At 41.3% G+C, this 24573-nt stretch overlaps 1 protein-coding gene across 1 annotated transcript in view; it reads left to right on the top strand.

Moving 5' to 3' along the window:
• Positions 1–22993, top strand: part of GORASP1 (golgi reassembly stacking protein 1) — a 40563-nt gene extending 17570 nt beyond the window's left edge. The window contains exons 2-9 of the mRNA XM_073677751.1: positions 7054–7134; positions 8996–9199; positions 9799–9885; positions 10132–10262; positions 16318–16459; positions 16629–16767; positions 17351–17503; positions 18208–22993. Of these exons, the coding sequence (XP_073533852.1) occupies positions 7054–7134; positions 8996–9199; positions 9799–9885; positions 10132–10262; positions 16318–16459; positions 16629–16767; positions 17351–17503; positions 18208–18449 (1179 nt within the window). The 3' untranslated portion in view covers positions 18450–22993. The remainder of the gene's footprint in view (positions 1–7053; positions 7135–8995; positions 9200–9798; positions 9886–10131; positions 10263–16317; positions 16460–16628; positions 16768–17350; positions 17504–18207) is intronic.
• Positions 22994–24573: the final 1580 nt, after the last annotated feature.

The following is a 24573-nucleotide window of genomic DNA, read 5'->3' as shown; positions in this document are numbered from 1 at the left end:
GTAATTTAAGTATTTGTTTTTGTTTAGAGCCTGATCAGGCCATAATGGCCAGTGTAAATATTGCAAGACTACTTTTCCAGTAAAAAAGTTTTTTTTTTTTTATATATATATTTATAAAACTGATTTAGAGAGAACCTGTCATCAAGATTTTATACCCTCAAATTGAGATATATATATATATATATATATATGGTGCTTTCATGCTGAGTAAACCTTTCTTGTAGAAAAAAAGTCTTGCTGTTTTAGAGAGATCCATAATTGAAATTATATGCTGATAAGCTTCAAGTTCAGTGGGTGAGCGCTGCACTTACAGCTCTCCTGCCTCTCCCCCAATTCCCTGCAGGCCTCCTGTCTGATTTACAGATTACTCCATGTTTCAGTGACTTATCAGTCAAAGACATGAGACAGGCAGGAGAGCTGTAAGTGCAGCGCCCGCCCACTGCATATAATGTTAATTATGGATCTCTCTAAAACAGCAAAACGGATTTCTACAAAAAGGGAAAAGATTTACTCAGCATGAAAGCACCTTTACATATATGCCATTAGTTTGGAGTACAAAATCCTTATGACAGGTTCTCTGTAAACACGGTCATTCCCTGATGGTGGCTTCCCTTTGATATCTAACCTTTATTGATCATGTAGATGAATGAGGTGATTAGCATTAGGGATGGAAGATCACGTTTCTGTGCTCCTATTTAGATCTTTGTTTAATAATTTCCATTGTTCTGATCCATTATAATAAAACGACAGAAGTTCAGAATCCATAGACTAAAGTGGGATCCTTTTGGGTTTCCTTCCCGGTGGCTGTCAGTTTACCGATCAAAGTATTTTTGTCCAAATCTGAACACAGCCTAAGAAATACAGCACAGAGGATCAGTTGTATTTAGCACTAATTAATGTCCCAACCTAATCCCAATAAAGTTCCTATTGAAAATTGACTGCTCTGGAAGTGTTGGCAGTCCCGGCCTCTTAGTAATGTCAGCTCCGCAGTGACCTTGTTTACTCTGGACCTTCAGGAGCTGTCAGCTGTCCAGCCACCGACACAACAGATGTCTCAAGTCTCTGGACTTTTCCCCTTTCTATTTTTAATGTCCTGTGTGTGTTTAAATGAGATAAGTCAATAACCGTATTATGTTTCTGTAATTCATTCTTGAATGGCAATGCTTAAGGCTGTGGTGTTTTTTGTTAATTATTCTAATTTACTGAGATAATGACTTTTGTGTTTTCATTGGCTGTAAGCCATAATCATCAACAATAATAGAAATAAACACTTGAAATAGATCCCTCTGTTTGTAATGACTCTATATAATATGAGGTTCACTTTTTGTATTGAAGAACTGAAATAAAGTAAGTTTTTGATGATATTCTAATTTTGTGAGATGCACCTGTAGAACAAAAAATTGCGATGTGCGCTGTGGTTCCATCTTTGTAATTCTATTAATGCTATAAATGAATTTAAAAAAATGTCAATAAAAATTCATACTCACTAATTGATGATCCGGAGTTCCAGGTGTCTGGACTGTGAATTAAAATGTCCGTGCCATAGAATATCTCAACACGCCGATCCGGCTTCAAATAATCTGGGACGGGCAAGGGAGTCACTGTATCCAAATGCTCCCTATGGAGAGAGACTCTCAGTGGATTTGGAAGCTCTCAGTATGGTCTGTAAGGTTAATCCTATGTCTGTAAAAAGATCGAGCAGTGCCCAGCCGGCAACACCGCAACAGGCTGTGAGATACTGAGCGAGCTACTCTGTGATTCGTGACGTCGCCAAACTTTTTTTTTTTTTTTTTAAATATGGATAACCTATAATAAAACTTCACTAGAAGTTTGGCAGGACTTACAAGAAAGGTTGAAAAAGTTGAGCTTGTTTAGCTTAGAAAAACGACACCTCAGAGGGGATCTCATTTACATGTGTAAATATGTGTGTGGTCAGTACAAAGGTCTAGCCCCTGACTTATTCCTTCCAAAGACCATACTAAGGACCAGGGGGCACTGATTACGGGTGGAAGAAAGACGATTCCGTCACCTAAACAGGAAAGTGTTCTTAAGGCTGTGTGCCCACTATGCTTTTTTTTAAGCATTTCCACAGCGGCAATTCCGCTGCAGAAACGCTTAAAAAACGCTTGGTAGAAGGTCTGCCATGTTCCCCAATGATAATCCGCATGTGCTGTGCACATGCTGCAGAAATTTCCGCTGCAGATTATCATTGCTTAAAAAAAACGCTGCACTACCAATTATTTTGCGGAATCACAGCGTTTTCGCCGCTATTGACTTGCATTGAATCGCATAATATCCGCATGTGTACATGTGCACATGAGGATATTAAGGGATTCAATGTGCGGATGGTACCCGGGTTTGGAGAAGAGGAGACTCTCGTCCAGACCCGGGTACCATTGTACCTGTAAAAAAATAAATAAATAAAAATAATAAAATTAAGAAATATACATTATACTTACCTTCTGATGGCCCCTGGTCTCCATAGCGAACCCTCCTGGCTCGCTGGCAGCTCACGATGGTCTAAAAGGACCTGCCATGACTTCATTTAGTCATGTGACGGGTCACGCGACCGCTGACGTCGGCGGTCGCGTGACCCGTCACATGACTAAATGACGTCATGGCAGGTCCTTTCAGACCACTAGTGACACCGGACGGATCGGATAAGGACACCGGGGGCCATCAGAAGGTAAGTATTTATTTTTTACCATTCTTTTACGGTCACACTATATAAATCCATGCCGGTTGCATGGATTTATATAGTGTGACCAAGTTGACAAGCACTTTCCAAGTGATGCTAAAATCGCTTGACAACCCGCATGCGGAAATGCAAGTGAAGAACGCTTCACATCCGCATGTCCCTGGCAGGAAAACGCATGTACAAACCGCATGCGTTTTTTTCTGCCAGGGAGATGCAGAAACGCTCAGGAAAAATCTGGAGCATTTCTGCATCGTGGGCACATAGCCTTGCAGTCAGAGCAGTCGGACTGTGAAATGCCCTACCACAAGAGGTAGTAATGGCAGACACTATAACAGCGTTCAAAAAAGGGCTGGATGATTTCCTTGATACAGGTAACATTGTGGGCTACAGTTAAATTAGACAAAATGTTACACCTATAGAGTACTTTTGATCCAGTGTTCTAGGACTGATCGCCTTTCTTGGGCTCAAGAAGGAATTTTTCCCAGTGATGCAAATTGGCTGAATGTATCCTGGGGTTTTTGCCTTCTTCTGGATCAACAGATTTAGGTACAGGGATTTTAGTAATACCATAACAGTAATACAAAAATAAAACTAATTAAAAAACTCTAAACTGGTTTATTTGTAATTGTAATAGTGCAGTAATAATAAAAATAAAAATGGTAATTCATTTGTGAGGCCTAGTTCCAGTAAGTTAGCGTAGTGTTGGTATGGGGAGTACAATTGGGGGAGAAAGGTTGAACTTGATGGACCTAGGTCTTTATTCAACCTACGTTACTATGTTACAAGGTTACGGCTCCCTAGCACTGAATTGTCCCCACTACTTCCCTGTGCCCCTGCCCACATTAGCAACATGGCATCAGTGCCCATTCCTCAGTCAATAACCCCTCTGATGGGCCACTAGGTCTCTCCTTGGTGCTCTGTTCTCCTGTCTATTCCTATACAACCGCCTCTCATACAGTGGGGAAAATGAGTATTTCTTACGCTGCCAATTTTCACATTGTATGATTTTAAATAATTAAAGGGGTTATCCACTACCTTGACATTGATGCCCTATCCTTAGGGTAGGGCACCAATGTATGATTGGTCGGGGTATCGCACGCGGCACCCCTGCTAATCAGCTATTATCGGTGCAGGCGGCAGCGGCCGTAAGTCCTTACCTGTGGTGCCTGGCCATCAAGTTCTAGTGGCCGCTGCTTGTAGCTGCACATCCATCTCCCATTCAATTGAATGGGAGGCAGATGTGTAGTTGCAAGCGGCGGCCACTACAACTTGATGGCCAGGCACCGCAGGTAAGGACTTCTGGCCGCTGCCGCCGGCACCGATAACAGCTGATTGGCAGGGGTGCCGCGTGCGAGAACCAGGCTGATCATGTATTGGTGCCCAATCTATGGATAGGGTGTCAATGTCAAAGTAGTGGACAACTTCTTTAAATTGCATTTTATTGCATGAAATAAGTATTTGATCACCTACCAACCAGCAAAAATTCTGTCTCTCACAGACCTGTTAGTTTTTCTTTAAGAATTCCTCCTACTCTGCACTCATTACCTGTATAAAAGACATCTGTCCACATACTCCAACCTCTACACTATGGCCAAGACCAAAGAGCTGTCTAAGGACACCGAGGACAAAATTGTAGACCTACACAAGGCTGGGATGGGCTTCAGGACAATAGGCAAGCAGCTTGGTGAGAAGGCAACAACTGTTGGCACAATTATTAGAAAATGGAAGAAACACAAGATGACTGTCAATCTTCCTCGGTCTGGGGCTCCATGCAAGATCTTGCCTCATAGGGTGAGAATGATTCTGAGAAAGGTCAGGAATCAGCCCAAAACTACATGGGAGGAACTGGTCAATGCCCTGAAGAGAGCTGAGACCACAGTCTCAAATATTACCGTTAGTAACATACTATGCCATCATGGATTAAAATCTTGAAGGGCATGCAAGGTCTTTTTGCTCACGCCAGCACATGTCCAGGCCCGTTTGAAGTTCGCCAGTGACCATCTGGAGAATCCAGAGGAGGCATGGGAGAAGGTCATGTGGTCAGATGAGACCAAAATAGAACTAGAAGAAGGATTAGTACAACCCCAAGAACACCGTCCCAGCCGTGAAGCATGGTGGGGAAAACATAAGTTGGGGGTGCTTTTCTGCAAAGGGGACAGAACGACTGCACCATATTGAAAGGAGGAAGGATGGGGTTATGTATTGTGAGATTTTGGTCAACAACCTCCTTCCCTCAGTAAGAGCATTGAAGATAGTTTGTGGCAGGGTCTTCCAGCATTACAATGACCCGAAATACACAGCCAGGGCAACTAAGGAGCGGCTCTGTAAGAAGCATTTCAAGGTGCTGGAGTGGCTTAGCCAGTCTCCAGACTTGAACCCAATAGAAAATATTTGGAGGGAGCTGAAACTCAATGTTGTCCAGTGACAGCCCCAAAACCTGAAAGATCTGGAGAAGATCTGTATGGAGGAGTGGGCCAAAATCCCTGCTGCAGTGTGTGCAAACTTGGTCAAGAACTACAGGAAACGTCTGACCTCTGTAATTGCAAACAAAGGTTTCTGCATCAAATATTAAGTTCTGTTTTTCTATTGTATCAAATACTTATTTCATGCAGTAAAATGAAAATTAATTATGTAATAATCATACAATGTGATTTTCTGGATTTTTATTTTTAGATTCTGTCTTTCACAGGTGAAGTGTACCTACAATAAAAAATTACAGACCTCTCCATTCTTTGTAGGTGGAAAAATTTGCAAAATCGGAAATGTATCAAATACTCATTTTCCCCACTGTATATACTTCACCTCTCTTCTTGCTTTCTTACCACTTGCCACCTGTGTTCCTTCCCTTCTCCTGCAGGGACAGATTCTTCTAATCCACGTATGCTCCCGCATCAAATGCAGGTGAAGTGTGCGGAGCCAGTGACCTGCTCCGTGTCCTGATGATGTCCGATCATCTCATGCACGGAAGAGGCAGGCATGTGCCAGAATCTATAGCAGAAGCAGGAGCCGTGGGGGGGGTCTGGCAGAGACTGGGGTCTGTTGTGGCGTTTCGTCCAATCTCTGTATAGTATATATAGATTTTACCTCGGTATTGAGAATTTTGAGAATGAAAGGTCAGTCCAGGAGAAGAAAGAAGCAGATTTCTCTGATAAATTACAAAGTTACTTTTTTTTCAAGTGTTTGTTGGTTTTAATTTTTATTTCATAAATCAATAGGTTACTCTTTAAATGTCTCCCTGTAATTTCAAACCTCTGTATCTCATTTGATACATTGCGCCAAATAGACAATCTGCAAATCACTTTATTAAATAATTCTATTGTCTTGTCACTTGTCTTGTATATTGTGCCAGTCACTAAGAACCCGATTCATTAAGACTGGCATTTTGTCCACCAGTCTTAATAATGTGCGTGCAGGAATAAGATGTGACTGATGCATTAAGAGGCGCACGACACTTAATGAATTGTGCCCATCTTATTACTGGCATGAGTCAGGGACTGGAGTAACATTTCTGATATAAGTTACCCCACAGCTTTTGATTCATCAGGCGAGCTTTGCCATGTCCCGTCCCACCCATGGTCCTCCCACTCTGGCGGAGCTGGCCAAAACAGAAGACGCCAAAAGTTACAAAAGGATTGCGACTTTTCAAAGTGTTTTACTGACCAGCACGGTGGCTCAGTGGTTAGCACTGCAGCCTTGCAGCGCTGGGGTCCTGAGTTCAAATCCCACCAAGGACAACATCTGCAAGGAGTTTGTATGTTCTCCCCGTGTTTGTGTGGGTTTCCTCAAGGTTCTCCGGTTTCTTCCCACACTCCAAAGACCTACTGATAGGAAATGTAGATTGTGAGCCCCAATGGGGACAGTGCCCATAATGTCTGTAAATTGTCTGAATTGTAAAGCGCTGCGGAATATGTTGGCGCTATATAAATATTATTATATGGCTAAAAATTCTTTATTTGGGGCCGTTGTGTCGTCCTTTAGCCTAACTTGCTTTCCACTGATGATTGTCAGGTGTAATTCATCTCTAGCCACGGATTCAGATTATAGGAAGTGGGGGAAGTTTTTTTTTTTTTTTTTCTCTCACTTGTCATCCCTGTGATGTCCGTGTACAATATTTTTTTTTTTACAGTAGCAGCTATTAATCATTTACAGGATCCTTTTTATACAGAAGAAATGTAGAATAACGTGGCCATTAAAATCAGACTTCTCTGCATCAGTGAACTGACTTATTACAGTTGTCAAAGCATCTTTTTTTGCCTTATTACAGTTCATCCTTTAAAGTAACGCGCTTCAGAACGTCTGTTCTATGTTTTCTACACAACATATTTGTAAATTTAATGTATTTTTTTTTTTTTAAGGTACAAGAAAATTCTCCAGCACAGAAAGCGGGACTTGAGCCTTTCTTCGATTTTGTTATTGCAATTGGACATTCCCGGCTGGTAGGTTATTTCTCATACTATAAACATTCACATCTTTGCTTTCTTGGGGTTGTACTTTTTAAACTATTGAAGGGGGTTCTGTACTTTTTGGAGAAGAGAGGAGACCTGTACAGTGTTACTGAAGACCGAAAAAGTCAGCAGAAACACATGAAATAGGGAAAAAGTACAGGATAGAAGCTGTGCTGATCTATAAGCTGATGAAGCACCCTGGATACAGACAGAGCTTACATTCAGACTGTATTACGAAGAGAGACACTCTCACAATCGAAACCTAGATCAGGATGCGAACTGCATATCATGGGGTCTGAAAATGAATGAAGATTGCAGACTGAAACTATAGTTTTTAAGGGTATGTTCACGCTTGGCGTTTTTGCAGTGTATTTTTTTCTGCAGCAAAAACGAGAGTGTTGGCAGGAAAAAGCTGCGTAAATTACACACGTTTTTCCATGCATTTTTTGTGGGTTTTTTTTTTGCATTTACATGCATTTTTTTCCCCTCTTTTATTAAAATTGATCAAAAACGCTGCAAAAAACAGTAAAAGCATTCACCTGCTGCAGATTTGAAGAAAACGCCCAGCGGCTCCAAAAACAGAAGAAAAAAAAAGTTATGTGCATGAGATTTTTGAAATCTCATTCACTTTACTGGTGTTGCAAAATGCAGCACTTGATGGCTGATTTAATCCTCCCTGAAGTGCCTTTAACAGCCGCAGGTGGATCCAAGGTAGTAATGCCATGGATGTGGGAGCAGCTCTGGCTGATCCTGCTTTATAACCACTGTACACTAATTTGCTGTGATTTTAGTACATATAATCCTCCTTACAGACTAATTTGCCGGGTACACAGCGCTGGCATAGAACCTGCCCAGCGAGAGTCTGGCAGCAGCAGCCTGAAGACCTTGGCAGCGACTCTGTCTTGTGTGCACATATTTATGGAGCAAGTGTGACGGATATAAACAGGATAAGAACAGGAGGCTTTTGATATCTTAAGTATAGTTACACCTCTAGCCTTAGCTTTACATGTCAGTTATGTCACATTTTATACTATTTTCTTCTGTGTCAGTGTTATTAGTAATGTTACTCATAATCACAGATCTGAAAATGTACCTCCACCTAAATTTTGATAAAAGAATTATTATGGGTAAGGTCAAGTATACTCAATACTCAAGTCTTGGTCTACAACTTGTCACTGTGACTCCTTATGCGTACTAGGAGTATCTTCATTAACCGTTCTCAACGTCAAAGGTTGCTGACCACTGCTATACATAATAATCCCTTGTCACAGCACTTATAAAAGTTACCTACAAAACGTTGACTTTGGAAAAATGAGAATATCCCTTTTAGTGGTCACTGTCATTTTAACAAACTTTATGTAGATCAATAGTCCAAGTGAATATATGAAACTTTGTAATGTATATCATCAGAGAAATATTATTCTTTCTCCCCCCTCTCCCCTCCTCCCCTCCTGAACTCAAAAAAACAGCTAAAATCCATATTGCTTAAAATAAGTTGGACTGCCAGCTAAGTGAGGGATCAGATTACAGTTGTCTGTTGAATTCTATGGAGGGAAGGAGCAGAATGAAAGAGGCTGAGAGATGCACACGGACAGTGCTGCTGCTGCTTTCTAAAATTCCAGAAAGTGTTTACCTAAGCCCAGATGTGGACTAACAGCTACACTGCTCAGTACTGCTGTATAATGTCCTTTTTCTGACCATTTGTTACATAGTTAGTATCGCAGGAATCCCTCATGTCTGTGTGTATGGGAGACATAAACACATAGTCACGTTTTGATATTTGTTTTCCGCTTTTCTGAGCAGTGAATATTCTGTCTTGTTCAATATTTTTTTTTTTTTTTTTTTTTTTAAGATCAAAGAGAACAGCATGTTCAAAGATCTCCTGAAAGCCAACATGGAGAAACCCGTGAAGCTGGAGGTTTACAACACAAAGACCATGAAAGTGCGAGAGGTGGAGGTCACACCCAGTAACATGTGGGGAGGCCAGGGGCTTCTGGGGGCCAGTGTCAGATTCTGCAGCTTCCAAGGAGCTAATGAACATGTGTGGCATGTGCTGGTATGTAATGCCTCAATTCTTTCCTAATTGTGAGTAAGATTAACAGATAGATGTCATGACTTCCTTATCAAAGGTGTTGTCCACTACTGTGACACCCCATTCTGGATCCTTATGTTTGCCACAAGTATAATAATAACACTTATACTCTCCTCCACTGCCGTTCCAGCGGAGTAGACACTGGCTCTCCCGGGGATTGTGTGACATTTACGTCACACGATCCCTGCTGCCAATCAGTGGCCGCTTCACTATCCCTACCATTAATTGTGTGTTTTTATTTTGTTTTATTTTACTTACTTATACAGCACCATCCTATTCTGCAGCACCTTACACACATAATCGCTGTCCCCATTGGGACTCACAATCTACATTCCCTATCAGTGTGTCTTGAGTGCTCTATGTAGTGTGAGAGGATACCGGAGAACTCGGCAGAAACCCACGCAAACACAGGGAGAACATACAAGCAACTCCTTGCAGGTGGTGGTTTGGTGGGATTTGAACCCAGTATCCTAGCACTGCAAAGCAACAGTGCTAACCCCTGAGCCATTGTGTATATATTACAGTTGCATGGATGATTTAGATTATTTTATATTGCTTTTTAGGATGTGGAACCAAACTCCCCAGCAGCTCTGGCCGGTCTACATGCTCATACAGATTATATTGTGGGATCGGATCAGATTTTGCAAGAGGTACGCTCTGAATCTTTAATTCAACTCTTAGAGATCATATATACTTCAATATTAGCTGGCCAGAGGCAACTTCTTATGGGGTCATTCGTTTTTGAGTGTGGAGTGCGTCGTAAGCACATGTACCCACACTTTATTCTGTGTTTGACCACCCTCTATCTGTTGACTACAATTAAGTTCCTTGTCTACAAAACTCCAGACCAACATAAAATACTTCTAATATTTATATATTTCTTTTTTATCATCTAGTCAGAAGATTTCTATGCTTTGATAGAGTCGCATGAAGGGAAACCTCTGAAGCTGCTGGTTTATAACACAGAGACGGATTCGTGTCGGGAGGTGTATGTAACCCCTAATGGAGCATGGGGCGGTGAAGGAAGGTACTGTGATTTGTCCAGTCTACACAACCGCATGTACCATGCACATCTAGATAAAGCAAGGTGTGCTAAAATATTCAGGCTAGTAGCATTCACTTGTTATATGCTTTATACATGCGTAAAGAACTTTCATCCCGTTTAGCAGCTTAAAGGCATTGTACATCTTGGCACATAATTATTTTTGTTGATCTGCTTTCCAAATGAAAAGTTAAGAAATGTTCTAAATATTCTTCATTAAATATTTTGCAGAATGTCTAAGTCCTTTATCTAAGTGAGTGATCTGCAAAATTGTTAGAAATCCACAGTTCTGACAGCACTCTCTGCTATTCCTTGTTGTCTTTGTATACTTATATACTTTGTATACTTATTTCCAGTGTGGACAGGGGAGAAAGCCTATAAAATCTCAGATAGATCAGAGAAAAACAGGCTATAAAAATTGAGGAAAGTATGTGAAGTGGAAATAAGTGCAGGATAGAAGCTGTGCTTTTTAGGAGCTAGCAAAGACTGCAGCATACTGAATTCACATTCAACCTATATTACTGAGAGAGACTCTCCCACAAAGAACAAATCTGAAACTTGGACCGGGATAAAAATGCATGAAGGAGTGCAAATTTTAATAACTAAAGGTAGCCACTAACAAATGGAAAAAACATAAATATATTTTTTTTTCCATGTCAGAGGTCCAGTTCCAATGAAAGTTCATTCAGATTTGACAGCAAAAATAGCGCAGCTTATAAGTGCTATGTTTGCTGTCAAAATTAAGGTATGCTGAAGGACCCCATTGTTTTTCTGTATGGTCCGTCTGGACAGTTGGGATCTACAAGTACTTCTCACTAAATTAAAATATCATCAAATAGTTAATTTATTTCTGTTCTTCAATACAAAAAGTGAAACTCATATAGAGTCATTACAAACAGAGTGATCTATTTCAAGTGTTTATTTCTGTTAATGTTGATGATTATGGCTTACAGCCAATGAAAACACAAAAGTCATTATCTCAGTAAATTAAAATAATTAACAAAAAACACCTGCAAAGGTTTCTGATGCGTTTAAAAAAGTCCCTTAGTCTGTTTCAGTAGGCTCCACAATCATGGGGAAGACTGCTGACTTGACAGATGTCCAGAAGGCAGTCACTGACGCACACCACAAGGTCCCAGAGTTCCAATTTCCATTTGGAAATCAAGGTCCCAGAGTCTGGAGGAAGAGTGGAGTTTCCACAATCAGTGATGGTTTGGGGAGCCATGTCATCTGCTGGTGTAGGTCCACTGTGTTTTATCAAGACCAAAGTCAGAGCAGCCGTCTACCAGGAAATTTTAGAGCACTTCATGCTTCCCTCTGCCGACAAGCTTTTTGGAGATGGAAATTTCATTCTCCAGCAGTACTTGGCACCTGTCCACACTGCCAAAAGTACCAATACCTGGTTTACAAACAACAGTATCACACCAGACCCAACAATGCAGACGAGCTGAAGGCTGCTATCAAAGCAACCTGGAATCAAGAAAGAAGGAATTGTGCGGTGTTAGTGAAGCGCTAGAACAACTAGACAGGGGATTAGGTTATAACACAAACCTTTTATTGTTTAGTACGCTCTCTAACGCCACGACGCCACGATTTCTCTCTTGGTTCTTATTCACGCATTACTAGTTTTTATTCATTTTTTTATTAATTTTATATTTTTTATATTTTATTTATAATCCCTCCTAGTACATCATGACACTATTGGGTATACTGTGGCATCTTTTATCCTCTTTTTTAACCTTTTGACCTAATGTAGTTTTTATATTCTTTATATATATTTATTTTCTTCCTGTTTTGTATTTCCTGTGTTGTCTTAATTGCTAGTGTCCTTTGATTAGTGCACCTACCCTATATAGTGGTTGCTCTTTCATTTGCTCTCTAATCTACCTGAGGAAGATAGCTTCTGCTATCGAAACGCGTGGTGGCGTTAGAGAGCGTACTAAACAATAAAAGGTTTGTGTTATAACCTAATCCCCTGTCTAGTTGTTCTAGCGCTTCACTAACACCGCACAATTCCTTCTTTCTTGATTGCTAATCTCCCCTGTGGAGAGCGGTGGAAGCTGCTCTGTTTACAACTAGCCTACTACAGGACCTGCCGTGATGTCATTGTGGAACGCCCACTTCGGTTACACGGTCCTGGTCATGTGACCGCTGAAGCAGACAGAAACTCCCTACAGCAGTTCCTGCTTAGCTGCGGTCATCATACAGACTCCCACCTGGAAACGTTTTCCCTTGTTGTGCGGGGCTCCTTTGCACAACAAGACCAAGTGAGTGGTCACAACATCCTCCCCCTTTATTCCCCTCCCAAACCTCAGGCTCTTGACCATTGGCGCTTCAACTGCTTTTGTTTTCCATCAAAGCAACCTGGGCTTCCATAACACCTCAGCAGTGCCACAGGCTGATCGCCTCCATGCCACGCGGCATTGATGCAGTAATTGATGCAAAAGGAGCCCTGACCAAGAATTGAGTGCATTTACTGAACATACATTTCAGATTTTAAAAACATTTTTCAAGCTGTTATAAAGTATTCTAATTTACTGAGATAATGACTATTGTGTTTTCATTGGCTGTCAGCCATAATCATCAACATTAACAGAAATAAACACTTGAAGTAGATCACTCTGTTTGTAATGACTCTATATACCGTATATTCCGGCGTATAAGACGACTTTTGAAGACTGAAAAATCTTCTGTCTAGTCTGGGGTCGTCTTATACGCCGGTAATGCTTTTGAGCTTTCAGAAATTGACATGCGGGGATACTCTGGGGGTGTTAATAAGCTGCCGTGGCCGTATCCCTGCCATGTCGGAGTTAATATAAGGTGGAGGGAGTTAAAATACGGTGGCGGTAGGTCCAGACGGTCAGCGCTTCTGTGCTGAAACTGACACATCGCTGCGTATTCCCAGCTCCGGACACAGCGCAGGACTTCTGTGCCGACAGCTTTCACTTGTCACAGAAGCGCTGCGCTGTGTCCGGAGCAGGGAAGTTCGCATCGCTTCTGTGACAATATATGAAAAGCCGGCAATTCAGCAGCGGCATAAGCCGGCACCCGACAATTTAGAATAGAAAGAATAGAGCTTCACACATAGATTAGATAGATAGAAACATGTCAGTCACATATATATGAAGTACAGTGACAGTGTTGCTTACTGTACTTGTCATTTAGTGTAAAGGATTTATTAAAACAAATAATAGTGTTTTCATGCACCGTCTCTTTAAAAAAGCCGGCCGGCAATTCAGCATCTGTACCCGACAATTTATAACAGAAAGATAGAGCATCATACATAGATTAGATAGATAGAAACATGTCAGTCACATATATATGAAGTACAGTGATAGTGTTGGTTACTGTACTTGTCATCTAGTGTTAAAATAAAGGATTTATTAAAAAAAAAAATTGGCGTGGGGTTCCCCTTAATTTTAGGCTCTAGCGGAGGTTAAGCAGACAGCTGGGGCAAATGTTTGAAGCCTGGGAAGGGGGTAATACCCACGGAGCTTCCCAGGCTACTAATATCAGCCCCCAGCTGAATACCTAGCCTTTACTAGCTATTAAAATGGGGGATCCCAAAAAAATGACGTGGGGTCCCCCCTATTTTAATAGCTAGCAAAGGCTAGGCAGACAGCTGGAGGCTGATATTAATAGCCCAGGAAGGGAGCCATGAATATTGGCCCCCTCCCAGGCTAGAAACACCAGCCGTCAGCCGCCCCCAGGAATGGCGCATCCACAGGATGCGCCAATTCTGGCACTTAGCCTCGCTCTTCCCACTGCCCTGTAGCGGTGGCAGTGGGGTAATAGGGCTGGGGTTGATGTCAGCTTATAATGCCAGCTGACATCAAGCCCAGGTTAGTAATGGAGAGGCGTCTATAAGACACCCCCATTACTAACCCCATAGTCAAAGTTAAAAGAAAACACAACACCCAGAATAAAGTCCTTTAATTGAAATAAACACACATTCCTTTATTGTTCTAAATTAAACTATACTTACCATCACGCCCATTCCAGCTGAAGCCAACAATCTCCTGCAATAAAAGAAAAATAATAAAGCAACCTCATCCTTACCTTTCCATGGTTCCCACGACGGCTCCAGCTCTGCTACATCGAGATGACAGGCTGGACCGCAGCAGAACGCTGCCATCCAGCCTGTCATCCCGCAGACACTGAGAAGCGCAGGCTTGCTTGCGCTCCTCAGTGTCTGACTGTGACGGCATCCAGATGAGCCGACAATGAACTCAGCTCACCTCCTGGACGTCCGTCACTGACAGCGTGGGAAACTTCTACTGCGCATGCGGGGAGCAGGAGAATTTTCCCACGCTGTCAGTGACGTGCATGAGGTGAGCCGAGTTCATTGGACATGATCTCGGCTCATCTGGATGCCGTCACAGTCAGACACTGAGGAGCACAAGCATGCCTGCGCTTCTCAGTGTCTGCCGCATGGCAAGCTGAACGGCAGCGTTCTGCTGCGGTGCAGCCTGTCATGTGAATGTAGCAGAGCTGGACCGGTCCTGGGAACCATGGAAAGGTAAGGATGAGGTTGCTTTATTATTTTTCTTTTATTGCAGGAGATCGTTGGCTTCAGCTGGAATGGGCGTGATGGTAAGTATGGTTTAATTTAGAACATTAAAAAATTGTGTCTTTATTTCAATTAAAGGACTTTATTCTGGGTGTTGTGTTTTTTTTAATTACTTTACTAGAAATTCATGGTGTTCATGTCTAATATTGGCGTGACCCCATGAATTTCGGGCTTAGGGCCAGCTGATAATGCCAAGCTGGCCTTAACCCCTTTATTACCCAGTGAGCCACCGCACCAGGGCCCTGGATGAGTTGGGCACAGCGCCAGAAGATGGCGCTTCTATGAACGCGCCATTTTCCGGGGTGGCTGCGGACTGCAATTTGCAGCGGGGGGGGGCCCAGAAAGCTTGGGCCTCCCTGCGCTGCGGATTCCAGTCCCCAGCTGCCTAGTTGTACCTGGCTGGACACAAAAATAGGGCGAAGCCCCACGTATTTTTTTTTTTAATTATTTCATGAAATAATTAAAAAAAAAAAGGGCTTCCCTATATTGTTGTGTCCGGCCAGGTACAAATAGGCAGCTGGTGGTTGGGGGCAGCCCGTTCCTGCCTGCTGCACCTGGCTGGACACAAAAATATGGCGAAGCCCCACGTCAACATTTTTGGGAAAAATTAATTACAAAATTAATAATTTAGGGACTGCATCTTTATTAACCCCTCAATTGTCATTTAGTGTTAAAATAAAGGATTTTTTAAAAAGAAAATTGCCGTGGGATCCACCATCATTATAGTCTCTAGCGGAGGTTAAGCAGACAGCTGGGGCAGATGTTTGAAGTCTGGGAAGAGGGTAATACCCACGGAGCTTCCCAGGCTACTAATATCAGCCCCCAGCTGAATACCTAGCCTTTACTAGCTATTAGAATGGGGGACCCCCCCAAAAAATGACGTGGGGTCCCCCTTATTTTAATATGTTTATGAGTGACAGTTTTCCTGCTATATACCTGCATGTCATAAGAATTTAAATTAAAAAAGGACCATGTTAAATTCAAATCTGTTTTTTTTTAATTTTTACCGGTGTTTGGTATGCGTTGGAAAAGGGGTAGTCTTATACGGTGAATATATCCTAAATTCTATATTTTAACAGGAAAGTAGGGGGGTCGTCTTATACACCAGGCCGTCTTATACGCCGGAATATACGGTAATATATGAGTTTCACTTTTTGTATGGAAGAACTGAAATAAATTAACTTTTTGATGATGATCTAATTTAGTGAGAAGCACTTGTATCTTATAACAGCCCTGACACGTTATTTAGGCTTCTGTTATAAACTGAAGCCACAGCACACATGTATATAGAGTTTAACGTCTTGCTTTCTAAAGTGAATTCTGGCCATAATAATAATTTTCTTTCATTTCTAGCACCTTTTGATGACTGTAATGGTGTTCAAGTATCTCTAACACACAAGCCAGTTTATGAAACCGCTGAGGTCTAAATGCAGCCGGCAATGTCTCACGCTGTGCCTTGTTTCCTTCTAGCTTGGGATGTGGTATAGGATACGGATACTTACATCGTATTCCTTCTCAGCCTGTTACCCCAAACAAAAATTCTGAGTTAAAGCCCCCTTCACCATTACCGGCTGAAGAACCCGTTGTACCTCCGACCAATGGATACAGTGAGGTATGAGGCAGATTCATTAATTTAAATTATAGGTCATTTAACAAATGTTCTTTGTATTTCCTACAAATGTTAATGTTATTTAGAGACATTATTTAATATTATTACTTCATTAATAAACTGTTTAGTTTAGAAAATCTATTGATGAAATGTCCCATTGTTGTGTTGGCAGGCTCCTCTTTTGGCCCCAGAACCCCACATGGACCCAGTGGAGGAAGCTCTTCATTTGGCAGAGACACAGAATACACCTATACATCAAGGAGAAGCGGCACTTGTTCTGCCCCCACCAGTGCAAAGAGTTGTGAATCCAGGTACTAATGCAGGAAAACACACCCTGCATGTATCGGTAATGTGGCTAGTTACCATCATGAGAAGATGTAAGACCTGCCCAGGAGTGATCCTCCACCTCTGACCCTTACCTGCCAATCATCTCGGCTATCTCAGGGTTTAACCTGCTTCTTAATTAAAGAAGCACTCCGAACCAAACTTTTTATCGCCTATACCTGTGTAAATGGTTATGTAGTGTAAGGGGGTTGCTATATTTATCGATCCCCGTCTTCTCCAGTTTCCAGTGCCACTCCGGTCCTCTTCTCATTCATGTGACTTTTATTCAGACTTACCAGATGACACTGCAGGTAGGTGAAATCCGGAAGTCCCTTTTAAAGACTTACAATGTAAAAACAAATTCCGGCTCACGCATATACACCAGTGTGATCTGACAAGTTGGAATAGTTATCACATGAGTGAGAAGAGGAATGGAGCAGCGCTGGAAACTGGGGAAGACTGCGATCGGTAAGCATAGACAATACATAGACTATATATATTTACACAGTTTTAGGCAATAAAAAGTTTGGTTGGCGTGCTTCTTTAAATTGACATGTCTTTCTTTATTAGGATTTCCAGACATTTCTGACGTTCTGATACCCGAGATTCCTGATCTTACACAACTGCTGGATGTGACCTCTCCGCCTCTCCTCGATGTTACGCCGGATCCTCCCACTGGCGCAGACAAGATCATGACTGCCGAAGAACTGAATGCTTATATTGGTATGTGCTTTATTTCAATTGATGGGTATGTCCCCAACATGACAGATTAATGGTGAGCCGACAATTATGTATTCTTACCTTCTGCTTTTTTCTTTAAACTAGTCAAAGAGTGTTTCTTATGACTTTCTTTCAGCTCTGCAAAATTTTTTGAAGGCTATGAACACCTTTTGAGGGCATTTTTTCTTTTTTTTACTTGCATGTAATTTGGGCCAAAAAAATCATTTTTGGCATAAGGTTTCATTAAAAAATGTTCAGAGTTTGACTTGTGTAACCTTATTGCTGACTGCAGAATTAAATATCAAAGTCAGCATTCTTTTATGGGTTTTTTTTCTGAGCTCCCTTCAGCTGATTGATGACCACAGGCCGCATGAAAGTTGAGTTGAACTTTGTGGTTATAAATCAGCTGAGAGGAAATCAGAAAAGACACTAGAGTTGCGCGCCTGATTTTTGGCGTTTTTGGTACGGATTACATGTGTGTTTTGTCTACAGTACATGTTTAGTAAAGTTAGTTTTATTCACTAAAAGTGCAACAAAAAAAGCAGTTACGTTTTTTTAAAGCATTTTTTCACTTTCTCGTTGCTTTCTCTGGGTGAAAAAAAATGCTGCAAACACCCTGAAAAATTGACGTGATGCAAATGTAAAAACTGTTGTATTCCTCGTGATTAGTATTTTTTCACAGTACCTGACAACTCCTCTATTTCCAGAACACGTGACGGTGTCTGAAGCGCCCCCTCCTGATTTCCCCATGTCACACTCCGGCTTGGATCATGCACTTGCTGAACAGGACTCTTTAATCGCCTTTGAGGATCCGGTGAGCGACCCTTCAGAAGCCGCTCCGGCGAGCGAACCTCTGGCCGAAGTGGACAATGCTGCAGCTTCCACCATAAATGATGAGAAAATCACTGAAGATTTTTCCACAGAGCTGCCTGAAAAGAAGGAAGAATAGAAAGGAAAAGACGATCAATCCTATTTGGTCTCGCTGATCAATGAAATGCAAAATGAACGACGGCTGACCAGAAAATGGTTCACGTTTTTATTTTATTTTTTTTTAATTATTATTTTAAGCAAAACTACAAGCTTTTTATGCAGATGATTTAAATTTTACCTAAACATCTTTTTAGAACCATAGACTATTTTTAATCTGATAGACTTTACCTATTAACTTGTGTGTGTATGTATGTCTTATGTCACAGAACATTATATTGCCAAAGTTTGCACGGCCAGACGGTTCATGTAGAGTATTGTTTTCTAACCTTAGGATATCCATCTGGGGCACAACTATAACTCCCAGCATGTTGTGATGGCATCGAGCTGCTGGTTAAATCTGGGAGTAGTAATTTTATACCAATAAAGAGACAGCAGCTGGAGACCAATGATGCACACGTAAGGGATGGGTCTCTAGAAGCCTACAGGCTGGCGTTCTCTAACCTGTGGGCCTGGACGTGGCGCCCCAGGTGTCGGCAGATGCAGGTACTATTGGCACCCTGCCATTGCATTAATACTTGATCAAAACCATATCGCTGCAATTAAAGGGAGTCTATCAGTAAAAAATTACATTTCAAACCAAGCAGAGGCACATGGTGCACCCTTGCCATGGCCCAACAGTTAAGTGCACGTTCTCACCTACTTGTTTTCCATCTATCTTCATGCTCTTCTGGCTCCTGTATAGCCAGAACTGGGGAGTAGAAACACATGAAATCCAGTAGATGGGGGGCACTGAACTGTTCTGCTACGTTAGGGTTGTATAAAGCACCTGTGTTTGGTTTGGTCAGTCATTTTGTGCTGACAGACTGTCTATAAAGCTAGAGGAAACTCCATATCATTAGGTGACATTTTTAATGGGGTCTTCAGTTCGGTGTTGGCTGCGGCCCTACACTGTAGGCAGCAGAGGGCAGAGTGTTGCAGCTCCTTTTACAAAAAGTTTGAGCAAAATTGTCATATTGTTTAAAGGATCCTAGAAGCTCTAGAAGTATATTACGTTATTTCTGGCCCATTGCTGGCGAACACAGACAGAAGAGGGTCCCTGTGCAAGAGGAGTATATGGGTCCTTTGCAGCCCAATAGCTCATCATAATGCACAATTCCACCTGCTTTGGAGGTAGAAGTGGCCCCCTGACCTCTTCGGCCCCTGTGTGGCTGCACTGGTTGCACCAGTGGTATGTCCGCTCCTGTAGCCCATGGTCCATCTTATGCCATATTATCAGTAATAACACTTTAATAATGGATTATGTCCCAGTGTGACCCACAAAGACCAAGATCTGAAGACTGAGATGAGCAATGCGTTGAGACGCAATGCGCTTTAATCTGCTCGGCCCATTCCCAGTGCACAACTAAAGGGCCGTATTAATCTTAGCTGAGGTCTGAATCTCTGTACCCTGGCATATACCTGGAGCTCCACACTGGCAGTGGTACCCCTCATTGTTATGTGACCCATGATATATTAACCGTAAGAGCACAAGGTAACTGTTCCTATAAGATACAGTATCCGTATCTAGACACTATTTTTCTAGGACTACAAACGATTACTTTAAGCTGATTTTAAATTGAAATCAGTCTCATGTTAAATGTGAGATGATTTGTTCGTTTTGCTGCTTCTGTTTTGTTTTTTTCTGTTTTTTTTTACTTTTCTAGAACTTAAAAGGGTTGTCCCCCTTTATGATAATTCTCAGAAAGGTGCTGGAAATGGCAGGATGTGCCAATCTGCACCAAGTTCTGTAAAGTGCAGTCCTAAACATGGTCGCCGGTGAAGGAGCCTCCAACCCAAAATCTCCCTTTAGTGGCATCTATCAAAAATGCTGCTCATGCGCTAGCTTCCCATACCCCGTGTGTTTTTAATAGAGGCTGCTGATGGATGTGTCGCTTTACATGCCCTTCCATCAGCGGACATGTTTAAGCCCCCAGTGCCCTGCAGTCTGTGTGATGATGGTACTATACAAGGAGGCAGTGCTTTACGATGGAAGAAACCTGCACATATCTGCTAATAACAATTTATCAATAAGTGGCTTCTGCTGGGTGTTCTGGGGTTCATTATATAATTCGATGGTGTGATTATTGTATTTCTAAGCCTTTCGTCAATTTTTTTTTTTTATTGAAAATGCTCACAATTAACACTGCAACACTAAAGACATCATTGCAATAGTATTAATAGCACAAGAACATAATTGCCTGTAACCTAAAGTGTAGGACTCTTGTATGTTCCTTAGCGGATCTCATAATTTCTACTTCTTGGTTTGGCATGTCATATGTGTCATTGTTTGTGTAGAATGAGTCTCTTGCTTGCATGTTAGTTACTTTTTTTATATATAGGTATATATATATCTTCCTTTTTAATTATTGCAAAACAAGTGTCGGCCAACCTGGTATCCATTATGGCTAATCAAATATAGTGACGCTGACGGCTTCTGCCTATGTTCAGATATATAAGCATTCATTACAATGGCACAGGGGCGGCTTTTAATGCTAGCACACTGCAGTTGGCCTTTTAAATACCTTCCTTTGTTGTCATGTAACTGATTTTTACTACTTGGGAAAGCATCTAAAAACCACAGCATACCTATAATTATCAGGACGGTACTGCAGTGGGGATTAGTTGCTGTTAGCAGGCCCATTCTGCATTTACAGGGGTTGTCCACCTGAGGACAATTTTTTTTATTTTTGTTACAAATGCAATTCAGTTTCATTAATAATCTTGCATCGTTTGGCTTTTACAGGCTCTTTGTTTCCCTTCACAGTGAAATGCGATGGGGTCTGTAGTCCTCAATCACTTAAGACAGAGCAGGTAATTAATTTTCCCAAAGAGCCACATGAGAGACACTGACTGTTCTGGAGGCCGAACCAATAGGCTGAAATTATTTCTGCTCAATATTAATATTAACATATTAATTATAATTTTTTTTAATATAAATAATTGCATCACTTAATATTGAGAAGAATTAAGTATGCTGACATCCCCTTATATAAGTATGAGCCCCCTGCATGGCCTCCCTGCGTGCAGCGTGAGCCCCCCTGCATGGCCTCCCTGCGTGCAGCGTGAGCCACCACATGGCCTCCCTGCGTACAGTGTGAGCCACCGCATTGCCTCCTATGCACATGCAAACATCTCATACACATGAAAAGAAAAAAAAAGCCACATACTCGCTCCTGTTCCCCAGCGCTCTGCTCCTGTCTCTGGTGCACTGACTTGAACAGCCGATGGTCCGGATGTGGCCCGCAGGCCACACTTTGTACGGATCTGGTCTAAGAGGAGCTCAGGAGGACAGATAAGGAAACTCTTCCATTCTACTCTCAGAATGAGCTCACTAGTAGATTCTTAGTTAATCCATTCTGCAGCCAGCAATAGACAGTGGAGACAGCCTATCGAAGTGGTGCAAAACTTTTTTAATGAAACCCATTAAAAAAAAATGTTTTTTATCCAAAATACACGCATTTAAGGAAGAAAAAAAAATTATCCCCAAAAGGGGACAACCAATTGATGTCTCGCTGATGTCATATTTTAGCTGTACTGAACGGGACATCACTCAAGGCCCAGTGGGTATGCCAATAGCGTGGACACCAGGACAAGTCTCCACGAAGGCACCGCCCAGATGACTATTAAGGCGCAGTCAGACGACTGTATAAATCAGACCGCAATGCTCGGACTGGCCAGCGGCTCTCCTGACTCAAGCATGACAGCCTCATAGAAATATATGAAGCCGTCATGGTCGGCTCAGGAGAGCCGCCGGCCAGTCTGTACATTCTGGTCTGATCTCCGTCTGATTTATATGGATGTCTTGACTGCTCACTTAGCAGTGTGAGGCAGTTTTAGAACTTCCTTCAAGTGTTGTGTTCTCTTCATGGACACGTCTAAAAAGTAATTTACAAGCAATATTGCTTCATGCCAGTACTTAAAATATCCACAACATTGACAAACCTTCAATTTAGAAATTATGCTTAAATGAACATCCTTGCCTTCTTTTATTCTTTCAATCAAAACGGATATATTCATACATAATTCCCCTCTGTACCTCAGAAGATTGACCATCCCTCATTCCCCCCTTTTTTTATTTATTTTTTTTTTTAAATACCAAAGTTCAGACCAAATCTCTGGCTGTCGGGTAACTGTCTTCAGCAGGAGCCCTCCCCCACTACCATAGCTGCGATAAGACCATACTAAAACCCTTTAGCTGCCAGTTTCATGAACCTCAAAAAATCCTACAGGTTAATTAATATTGATTTAATAATGTGGGCAAACTATTGTAAACTACTAGCTTTCATCAGTGCTTCTATAGCAGCAAATTATTTTTAGACATTCATTCATATGTTGTACCTCCGACACTAAAAAGCCACATCTCATCATGGTGATTTTAAAAACCAAAGTTGAGTCTCAGGTGTCATTGGCATTTTCAGTGGTGATGTCTCAGCAGTTACATTTTAAATTACTATTTCTCTGGAGGAAAAAAAAAAAATTAAAAATGTAAACCACGTATTGTTTTTTTTTTAAATCTAATTTTTTCCATTTCACATAGTATTAAAAATATAAAAAAAAAAATATTTCAAACTTGAAATCTTGCAGTTTTCACACTGAGCTCCATAGTGGACTGATCCTTCCTGTTCTGTAGAGATCACTGCTCGGTGGAGTGACAATGACATTTTTATATAGATAAACAGGATCACACCATTCACAGTAGGTGATTGTCACAGAGCAAGGCTAGGAAACTCTCCCATCAAAGTCAATGTCTCCATATTACAGATTCCTATGTGGTTACTATAAAGCAGATACAGAATAAAAAGAAATACATAATCTTATTTTCTATATCGGTTTCTGTATTCAAATGATATGAAAGTACATAGAAGACACATTCAATGATAAATCCCCACTATTGATATTCGAGACCTTAGGGTGGTGTTTTTTTATGAGTTGGCATATTTTCATGAAATATCTAGAATTGGCATTACTTGAATATCTTTATTAAATTCCTTATCCTATTATTTTTATATTGAAAAGCTATAGACGGGAATTCAGAAACTTTTGTGCCAGTTTTCTTGCTACTAGCCTCTATTTTTATGGACTGCTGCATTTTTTGAGTCTGCACTATATATGTATAATAGGTTTGGTATTATGATAATTGGGTATAATATACTGGAAATATAGATTGTACATATTAAGCCTTGCTACGTTCAGAAATGTCAGTTCTTCCTCATGTAAAGGGTATCTATTTGATTTGGGATTGATAGATTTTCATGGAAAGTTCCAGTTTTAAAATAAAAAAAATGAATAAAAGTAATTCACATGGTGTCTGTCTTCATTACAAACATTAAGTTTAAATATAATATTTATTAGAGAACAGTGGCAGAACGGACATATGCACCTGGAAGGAACCCAGGATGGGGGACATATATACCAGGAAGGGGCTCAGGATGGGGGACATATATACCAGGAAAGGGCTCAGGCTTGGAGACATTACTATATAATGGAGGCGGGGGCAACACGTATGTCCTTATAGGATTTAGAAGTCTACTAGGGCCCATACATCTGACCAACGTGCAGGAGGGGGCCCAGGTCCAAATTTTGCGCCGGGGTCTATAGGACACTAGTTACGCCACTGATTATTATTATTATGCTTTCCCAACATATTCCACAGCGCTTTACAGACATCAGTGCCCTGATAGGGAATTTAGATTGGGGATCACAATCTGTATGTCTTTGGAGTGTGGGAGGAATCCCACACAAACATGGGAGGAACATACAAACTCCTTGCAGATTATGTCCTTAGTTAGGATGTGTTTCTATCTGAAACGCAGCATTTGAGAGTCAAAAATACCATCAGGCAGCCAGCGTCTGATTCATGCTGCCTGTGCATCGGTTCCCATTAATGGGGTTCTCCGAGAAATGTAATTAAATAATACACATTTAAATAAACATTTTTCTATCTACCTTTGTTTAGCAAAAAGGCATGCTTTATCTAGTGCACGCTGTCAGGATATTTTTTTTTTTTTATATATAAAAAAAAATAAAAAAAAATTAAACAACAATTAATCATTAATTATTAATCATTTTACATTTTGCAAATCAAGAAAAATATATTGTATTCG

Source organism: Phyllobates terribilis, unplaced genomic scaffold, assembly GCF_046119375.1.
Source record: "Phyllobates terribilis strain yellow unplaced genomic scaffold, ASM4611937v1 Scaffold_4__5_contigs__length_816908805, whole genome shotgun sequence".
NCBI classification, from domain to species: domain Eukaryota; kingdom Metazoa; phylum Chordata; class Amphibia; order Anura; family Dendrobatidae; genus Phyllobates; species Phyllobates terribilis.
Note: the sequence above shows the minus strand (reverse complement) of the source record. Positions and strands in the feature narration are given on the sequence as shown.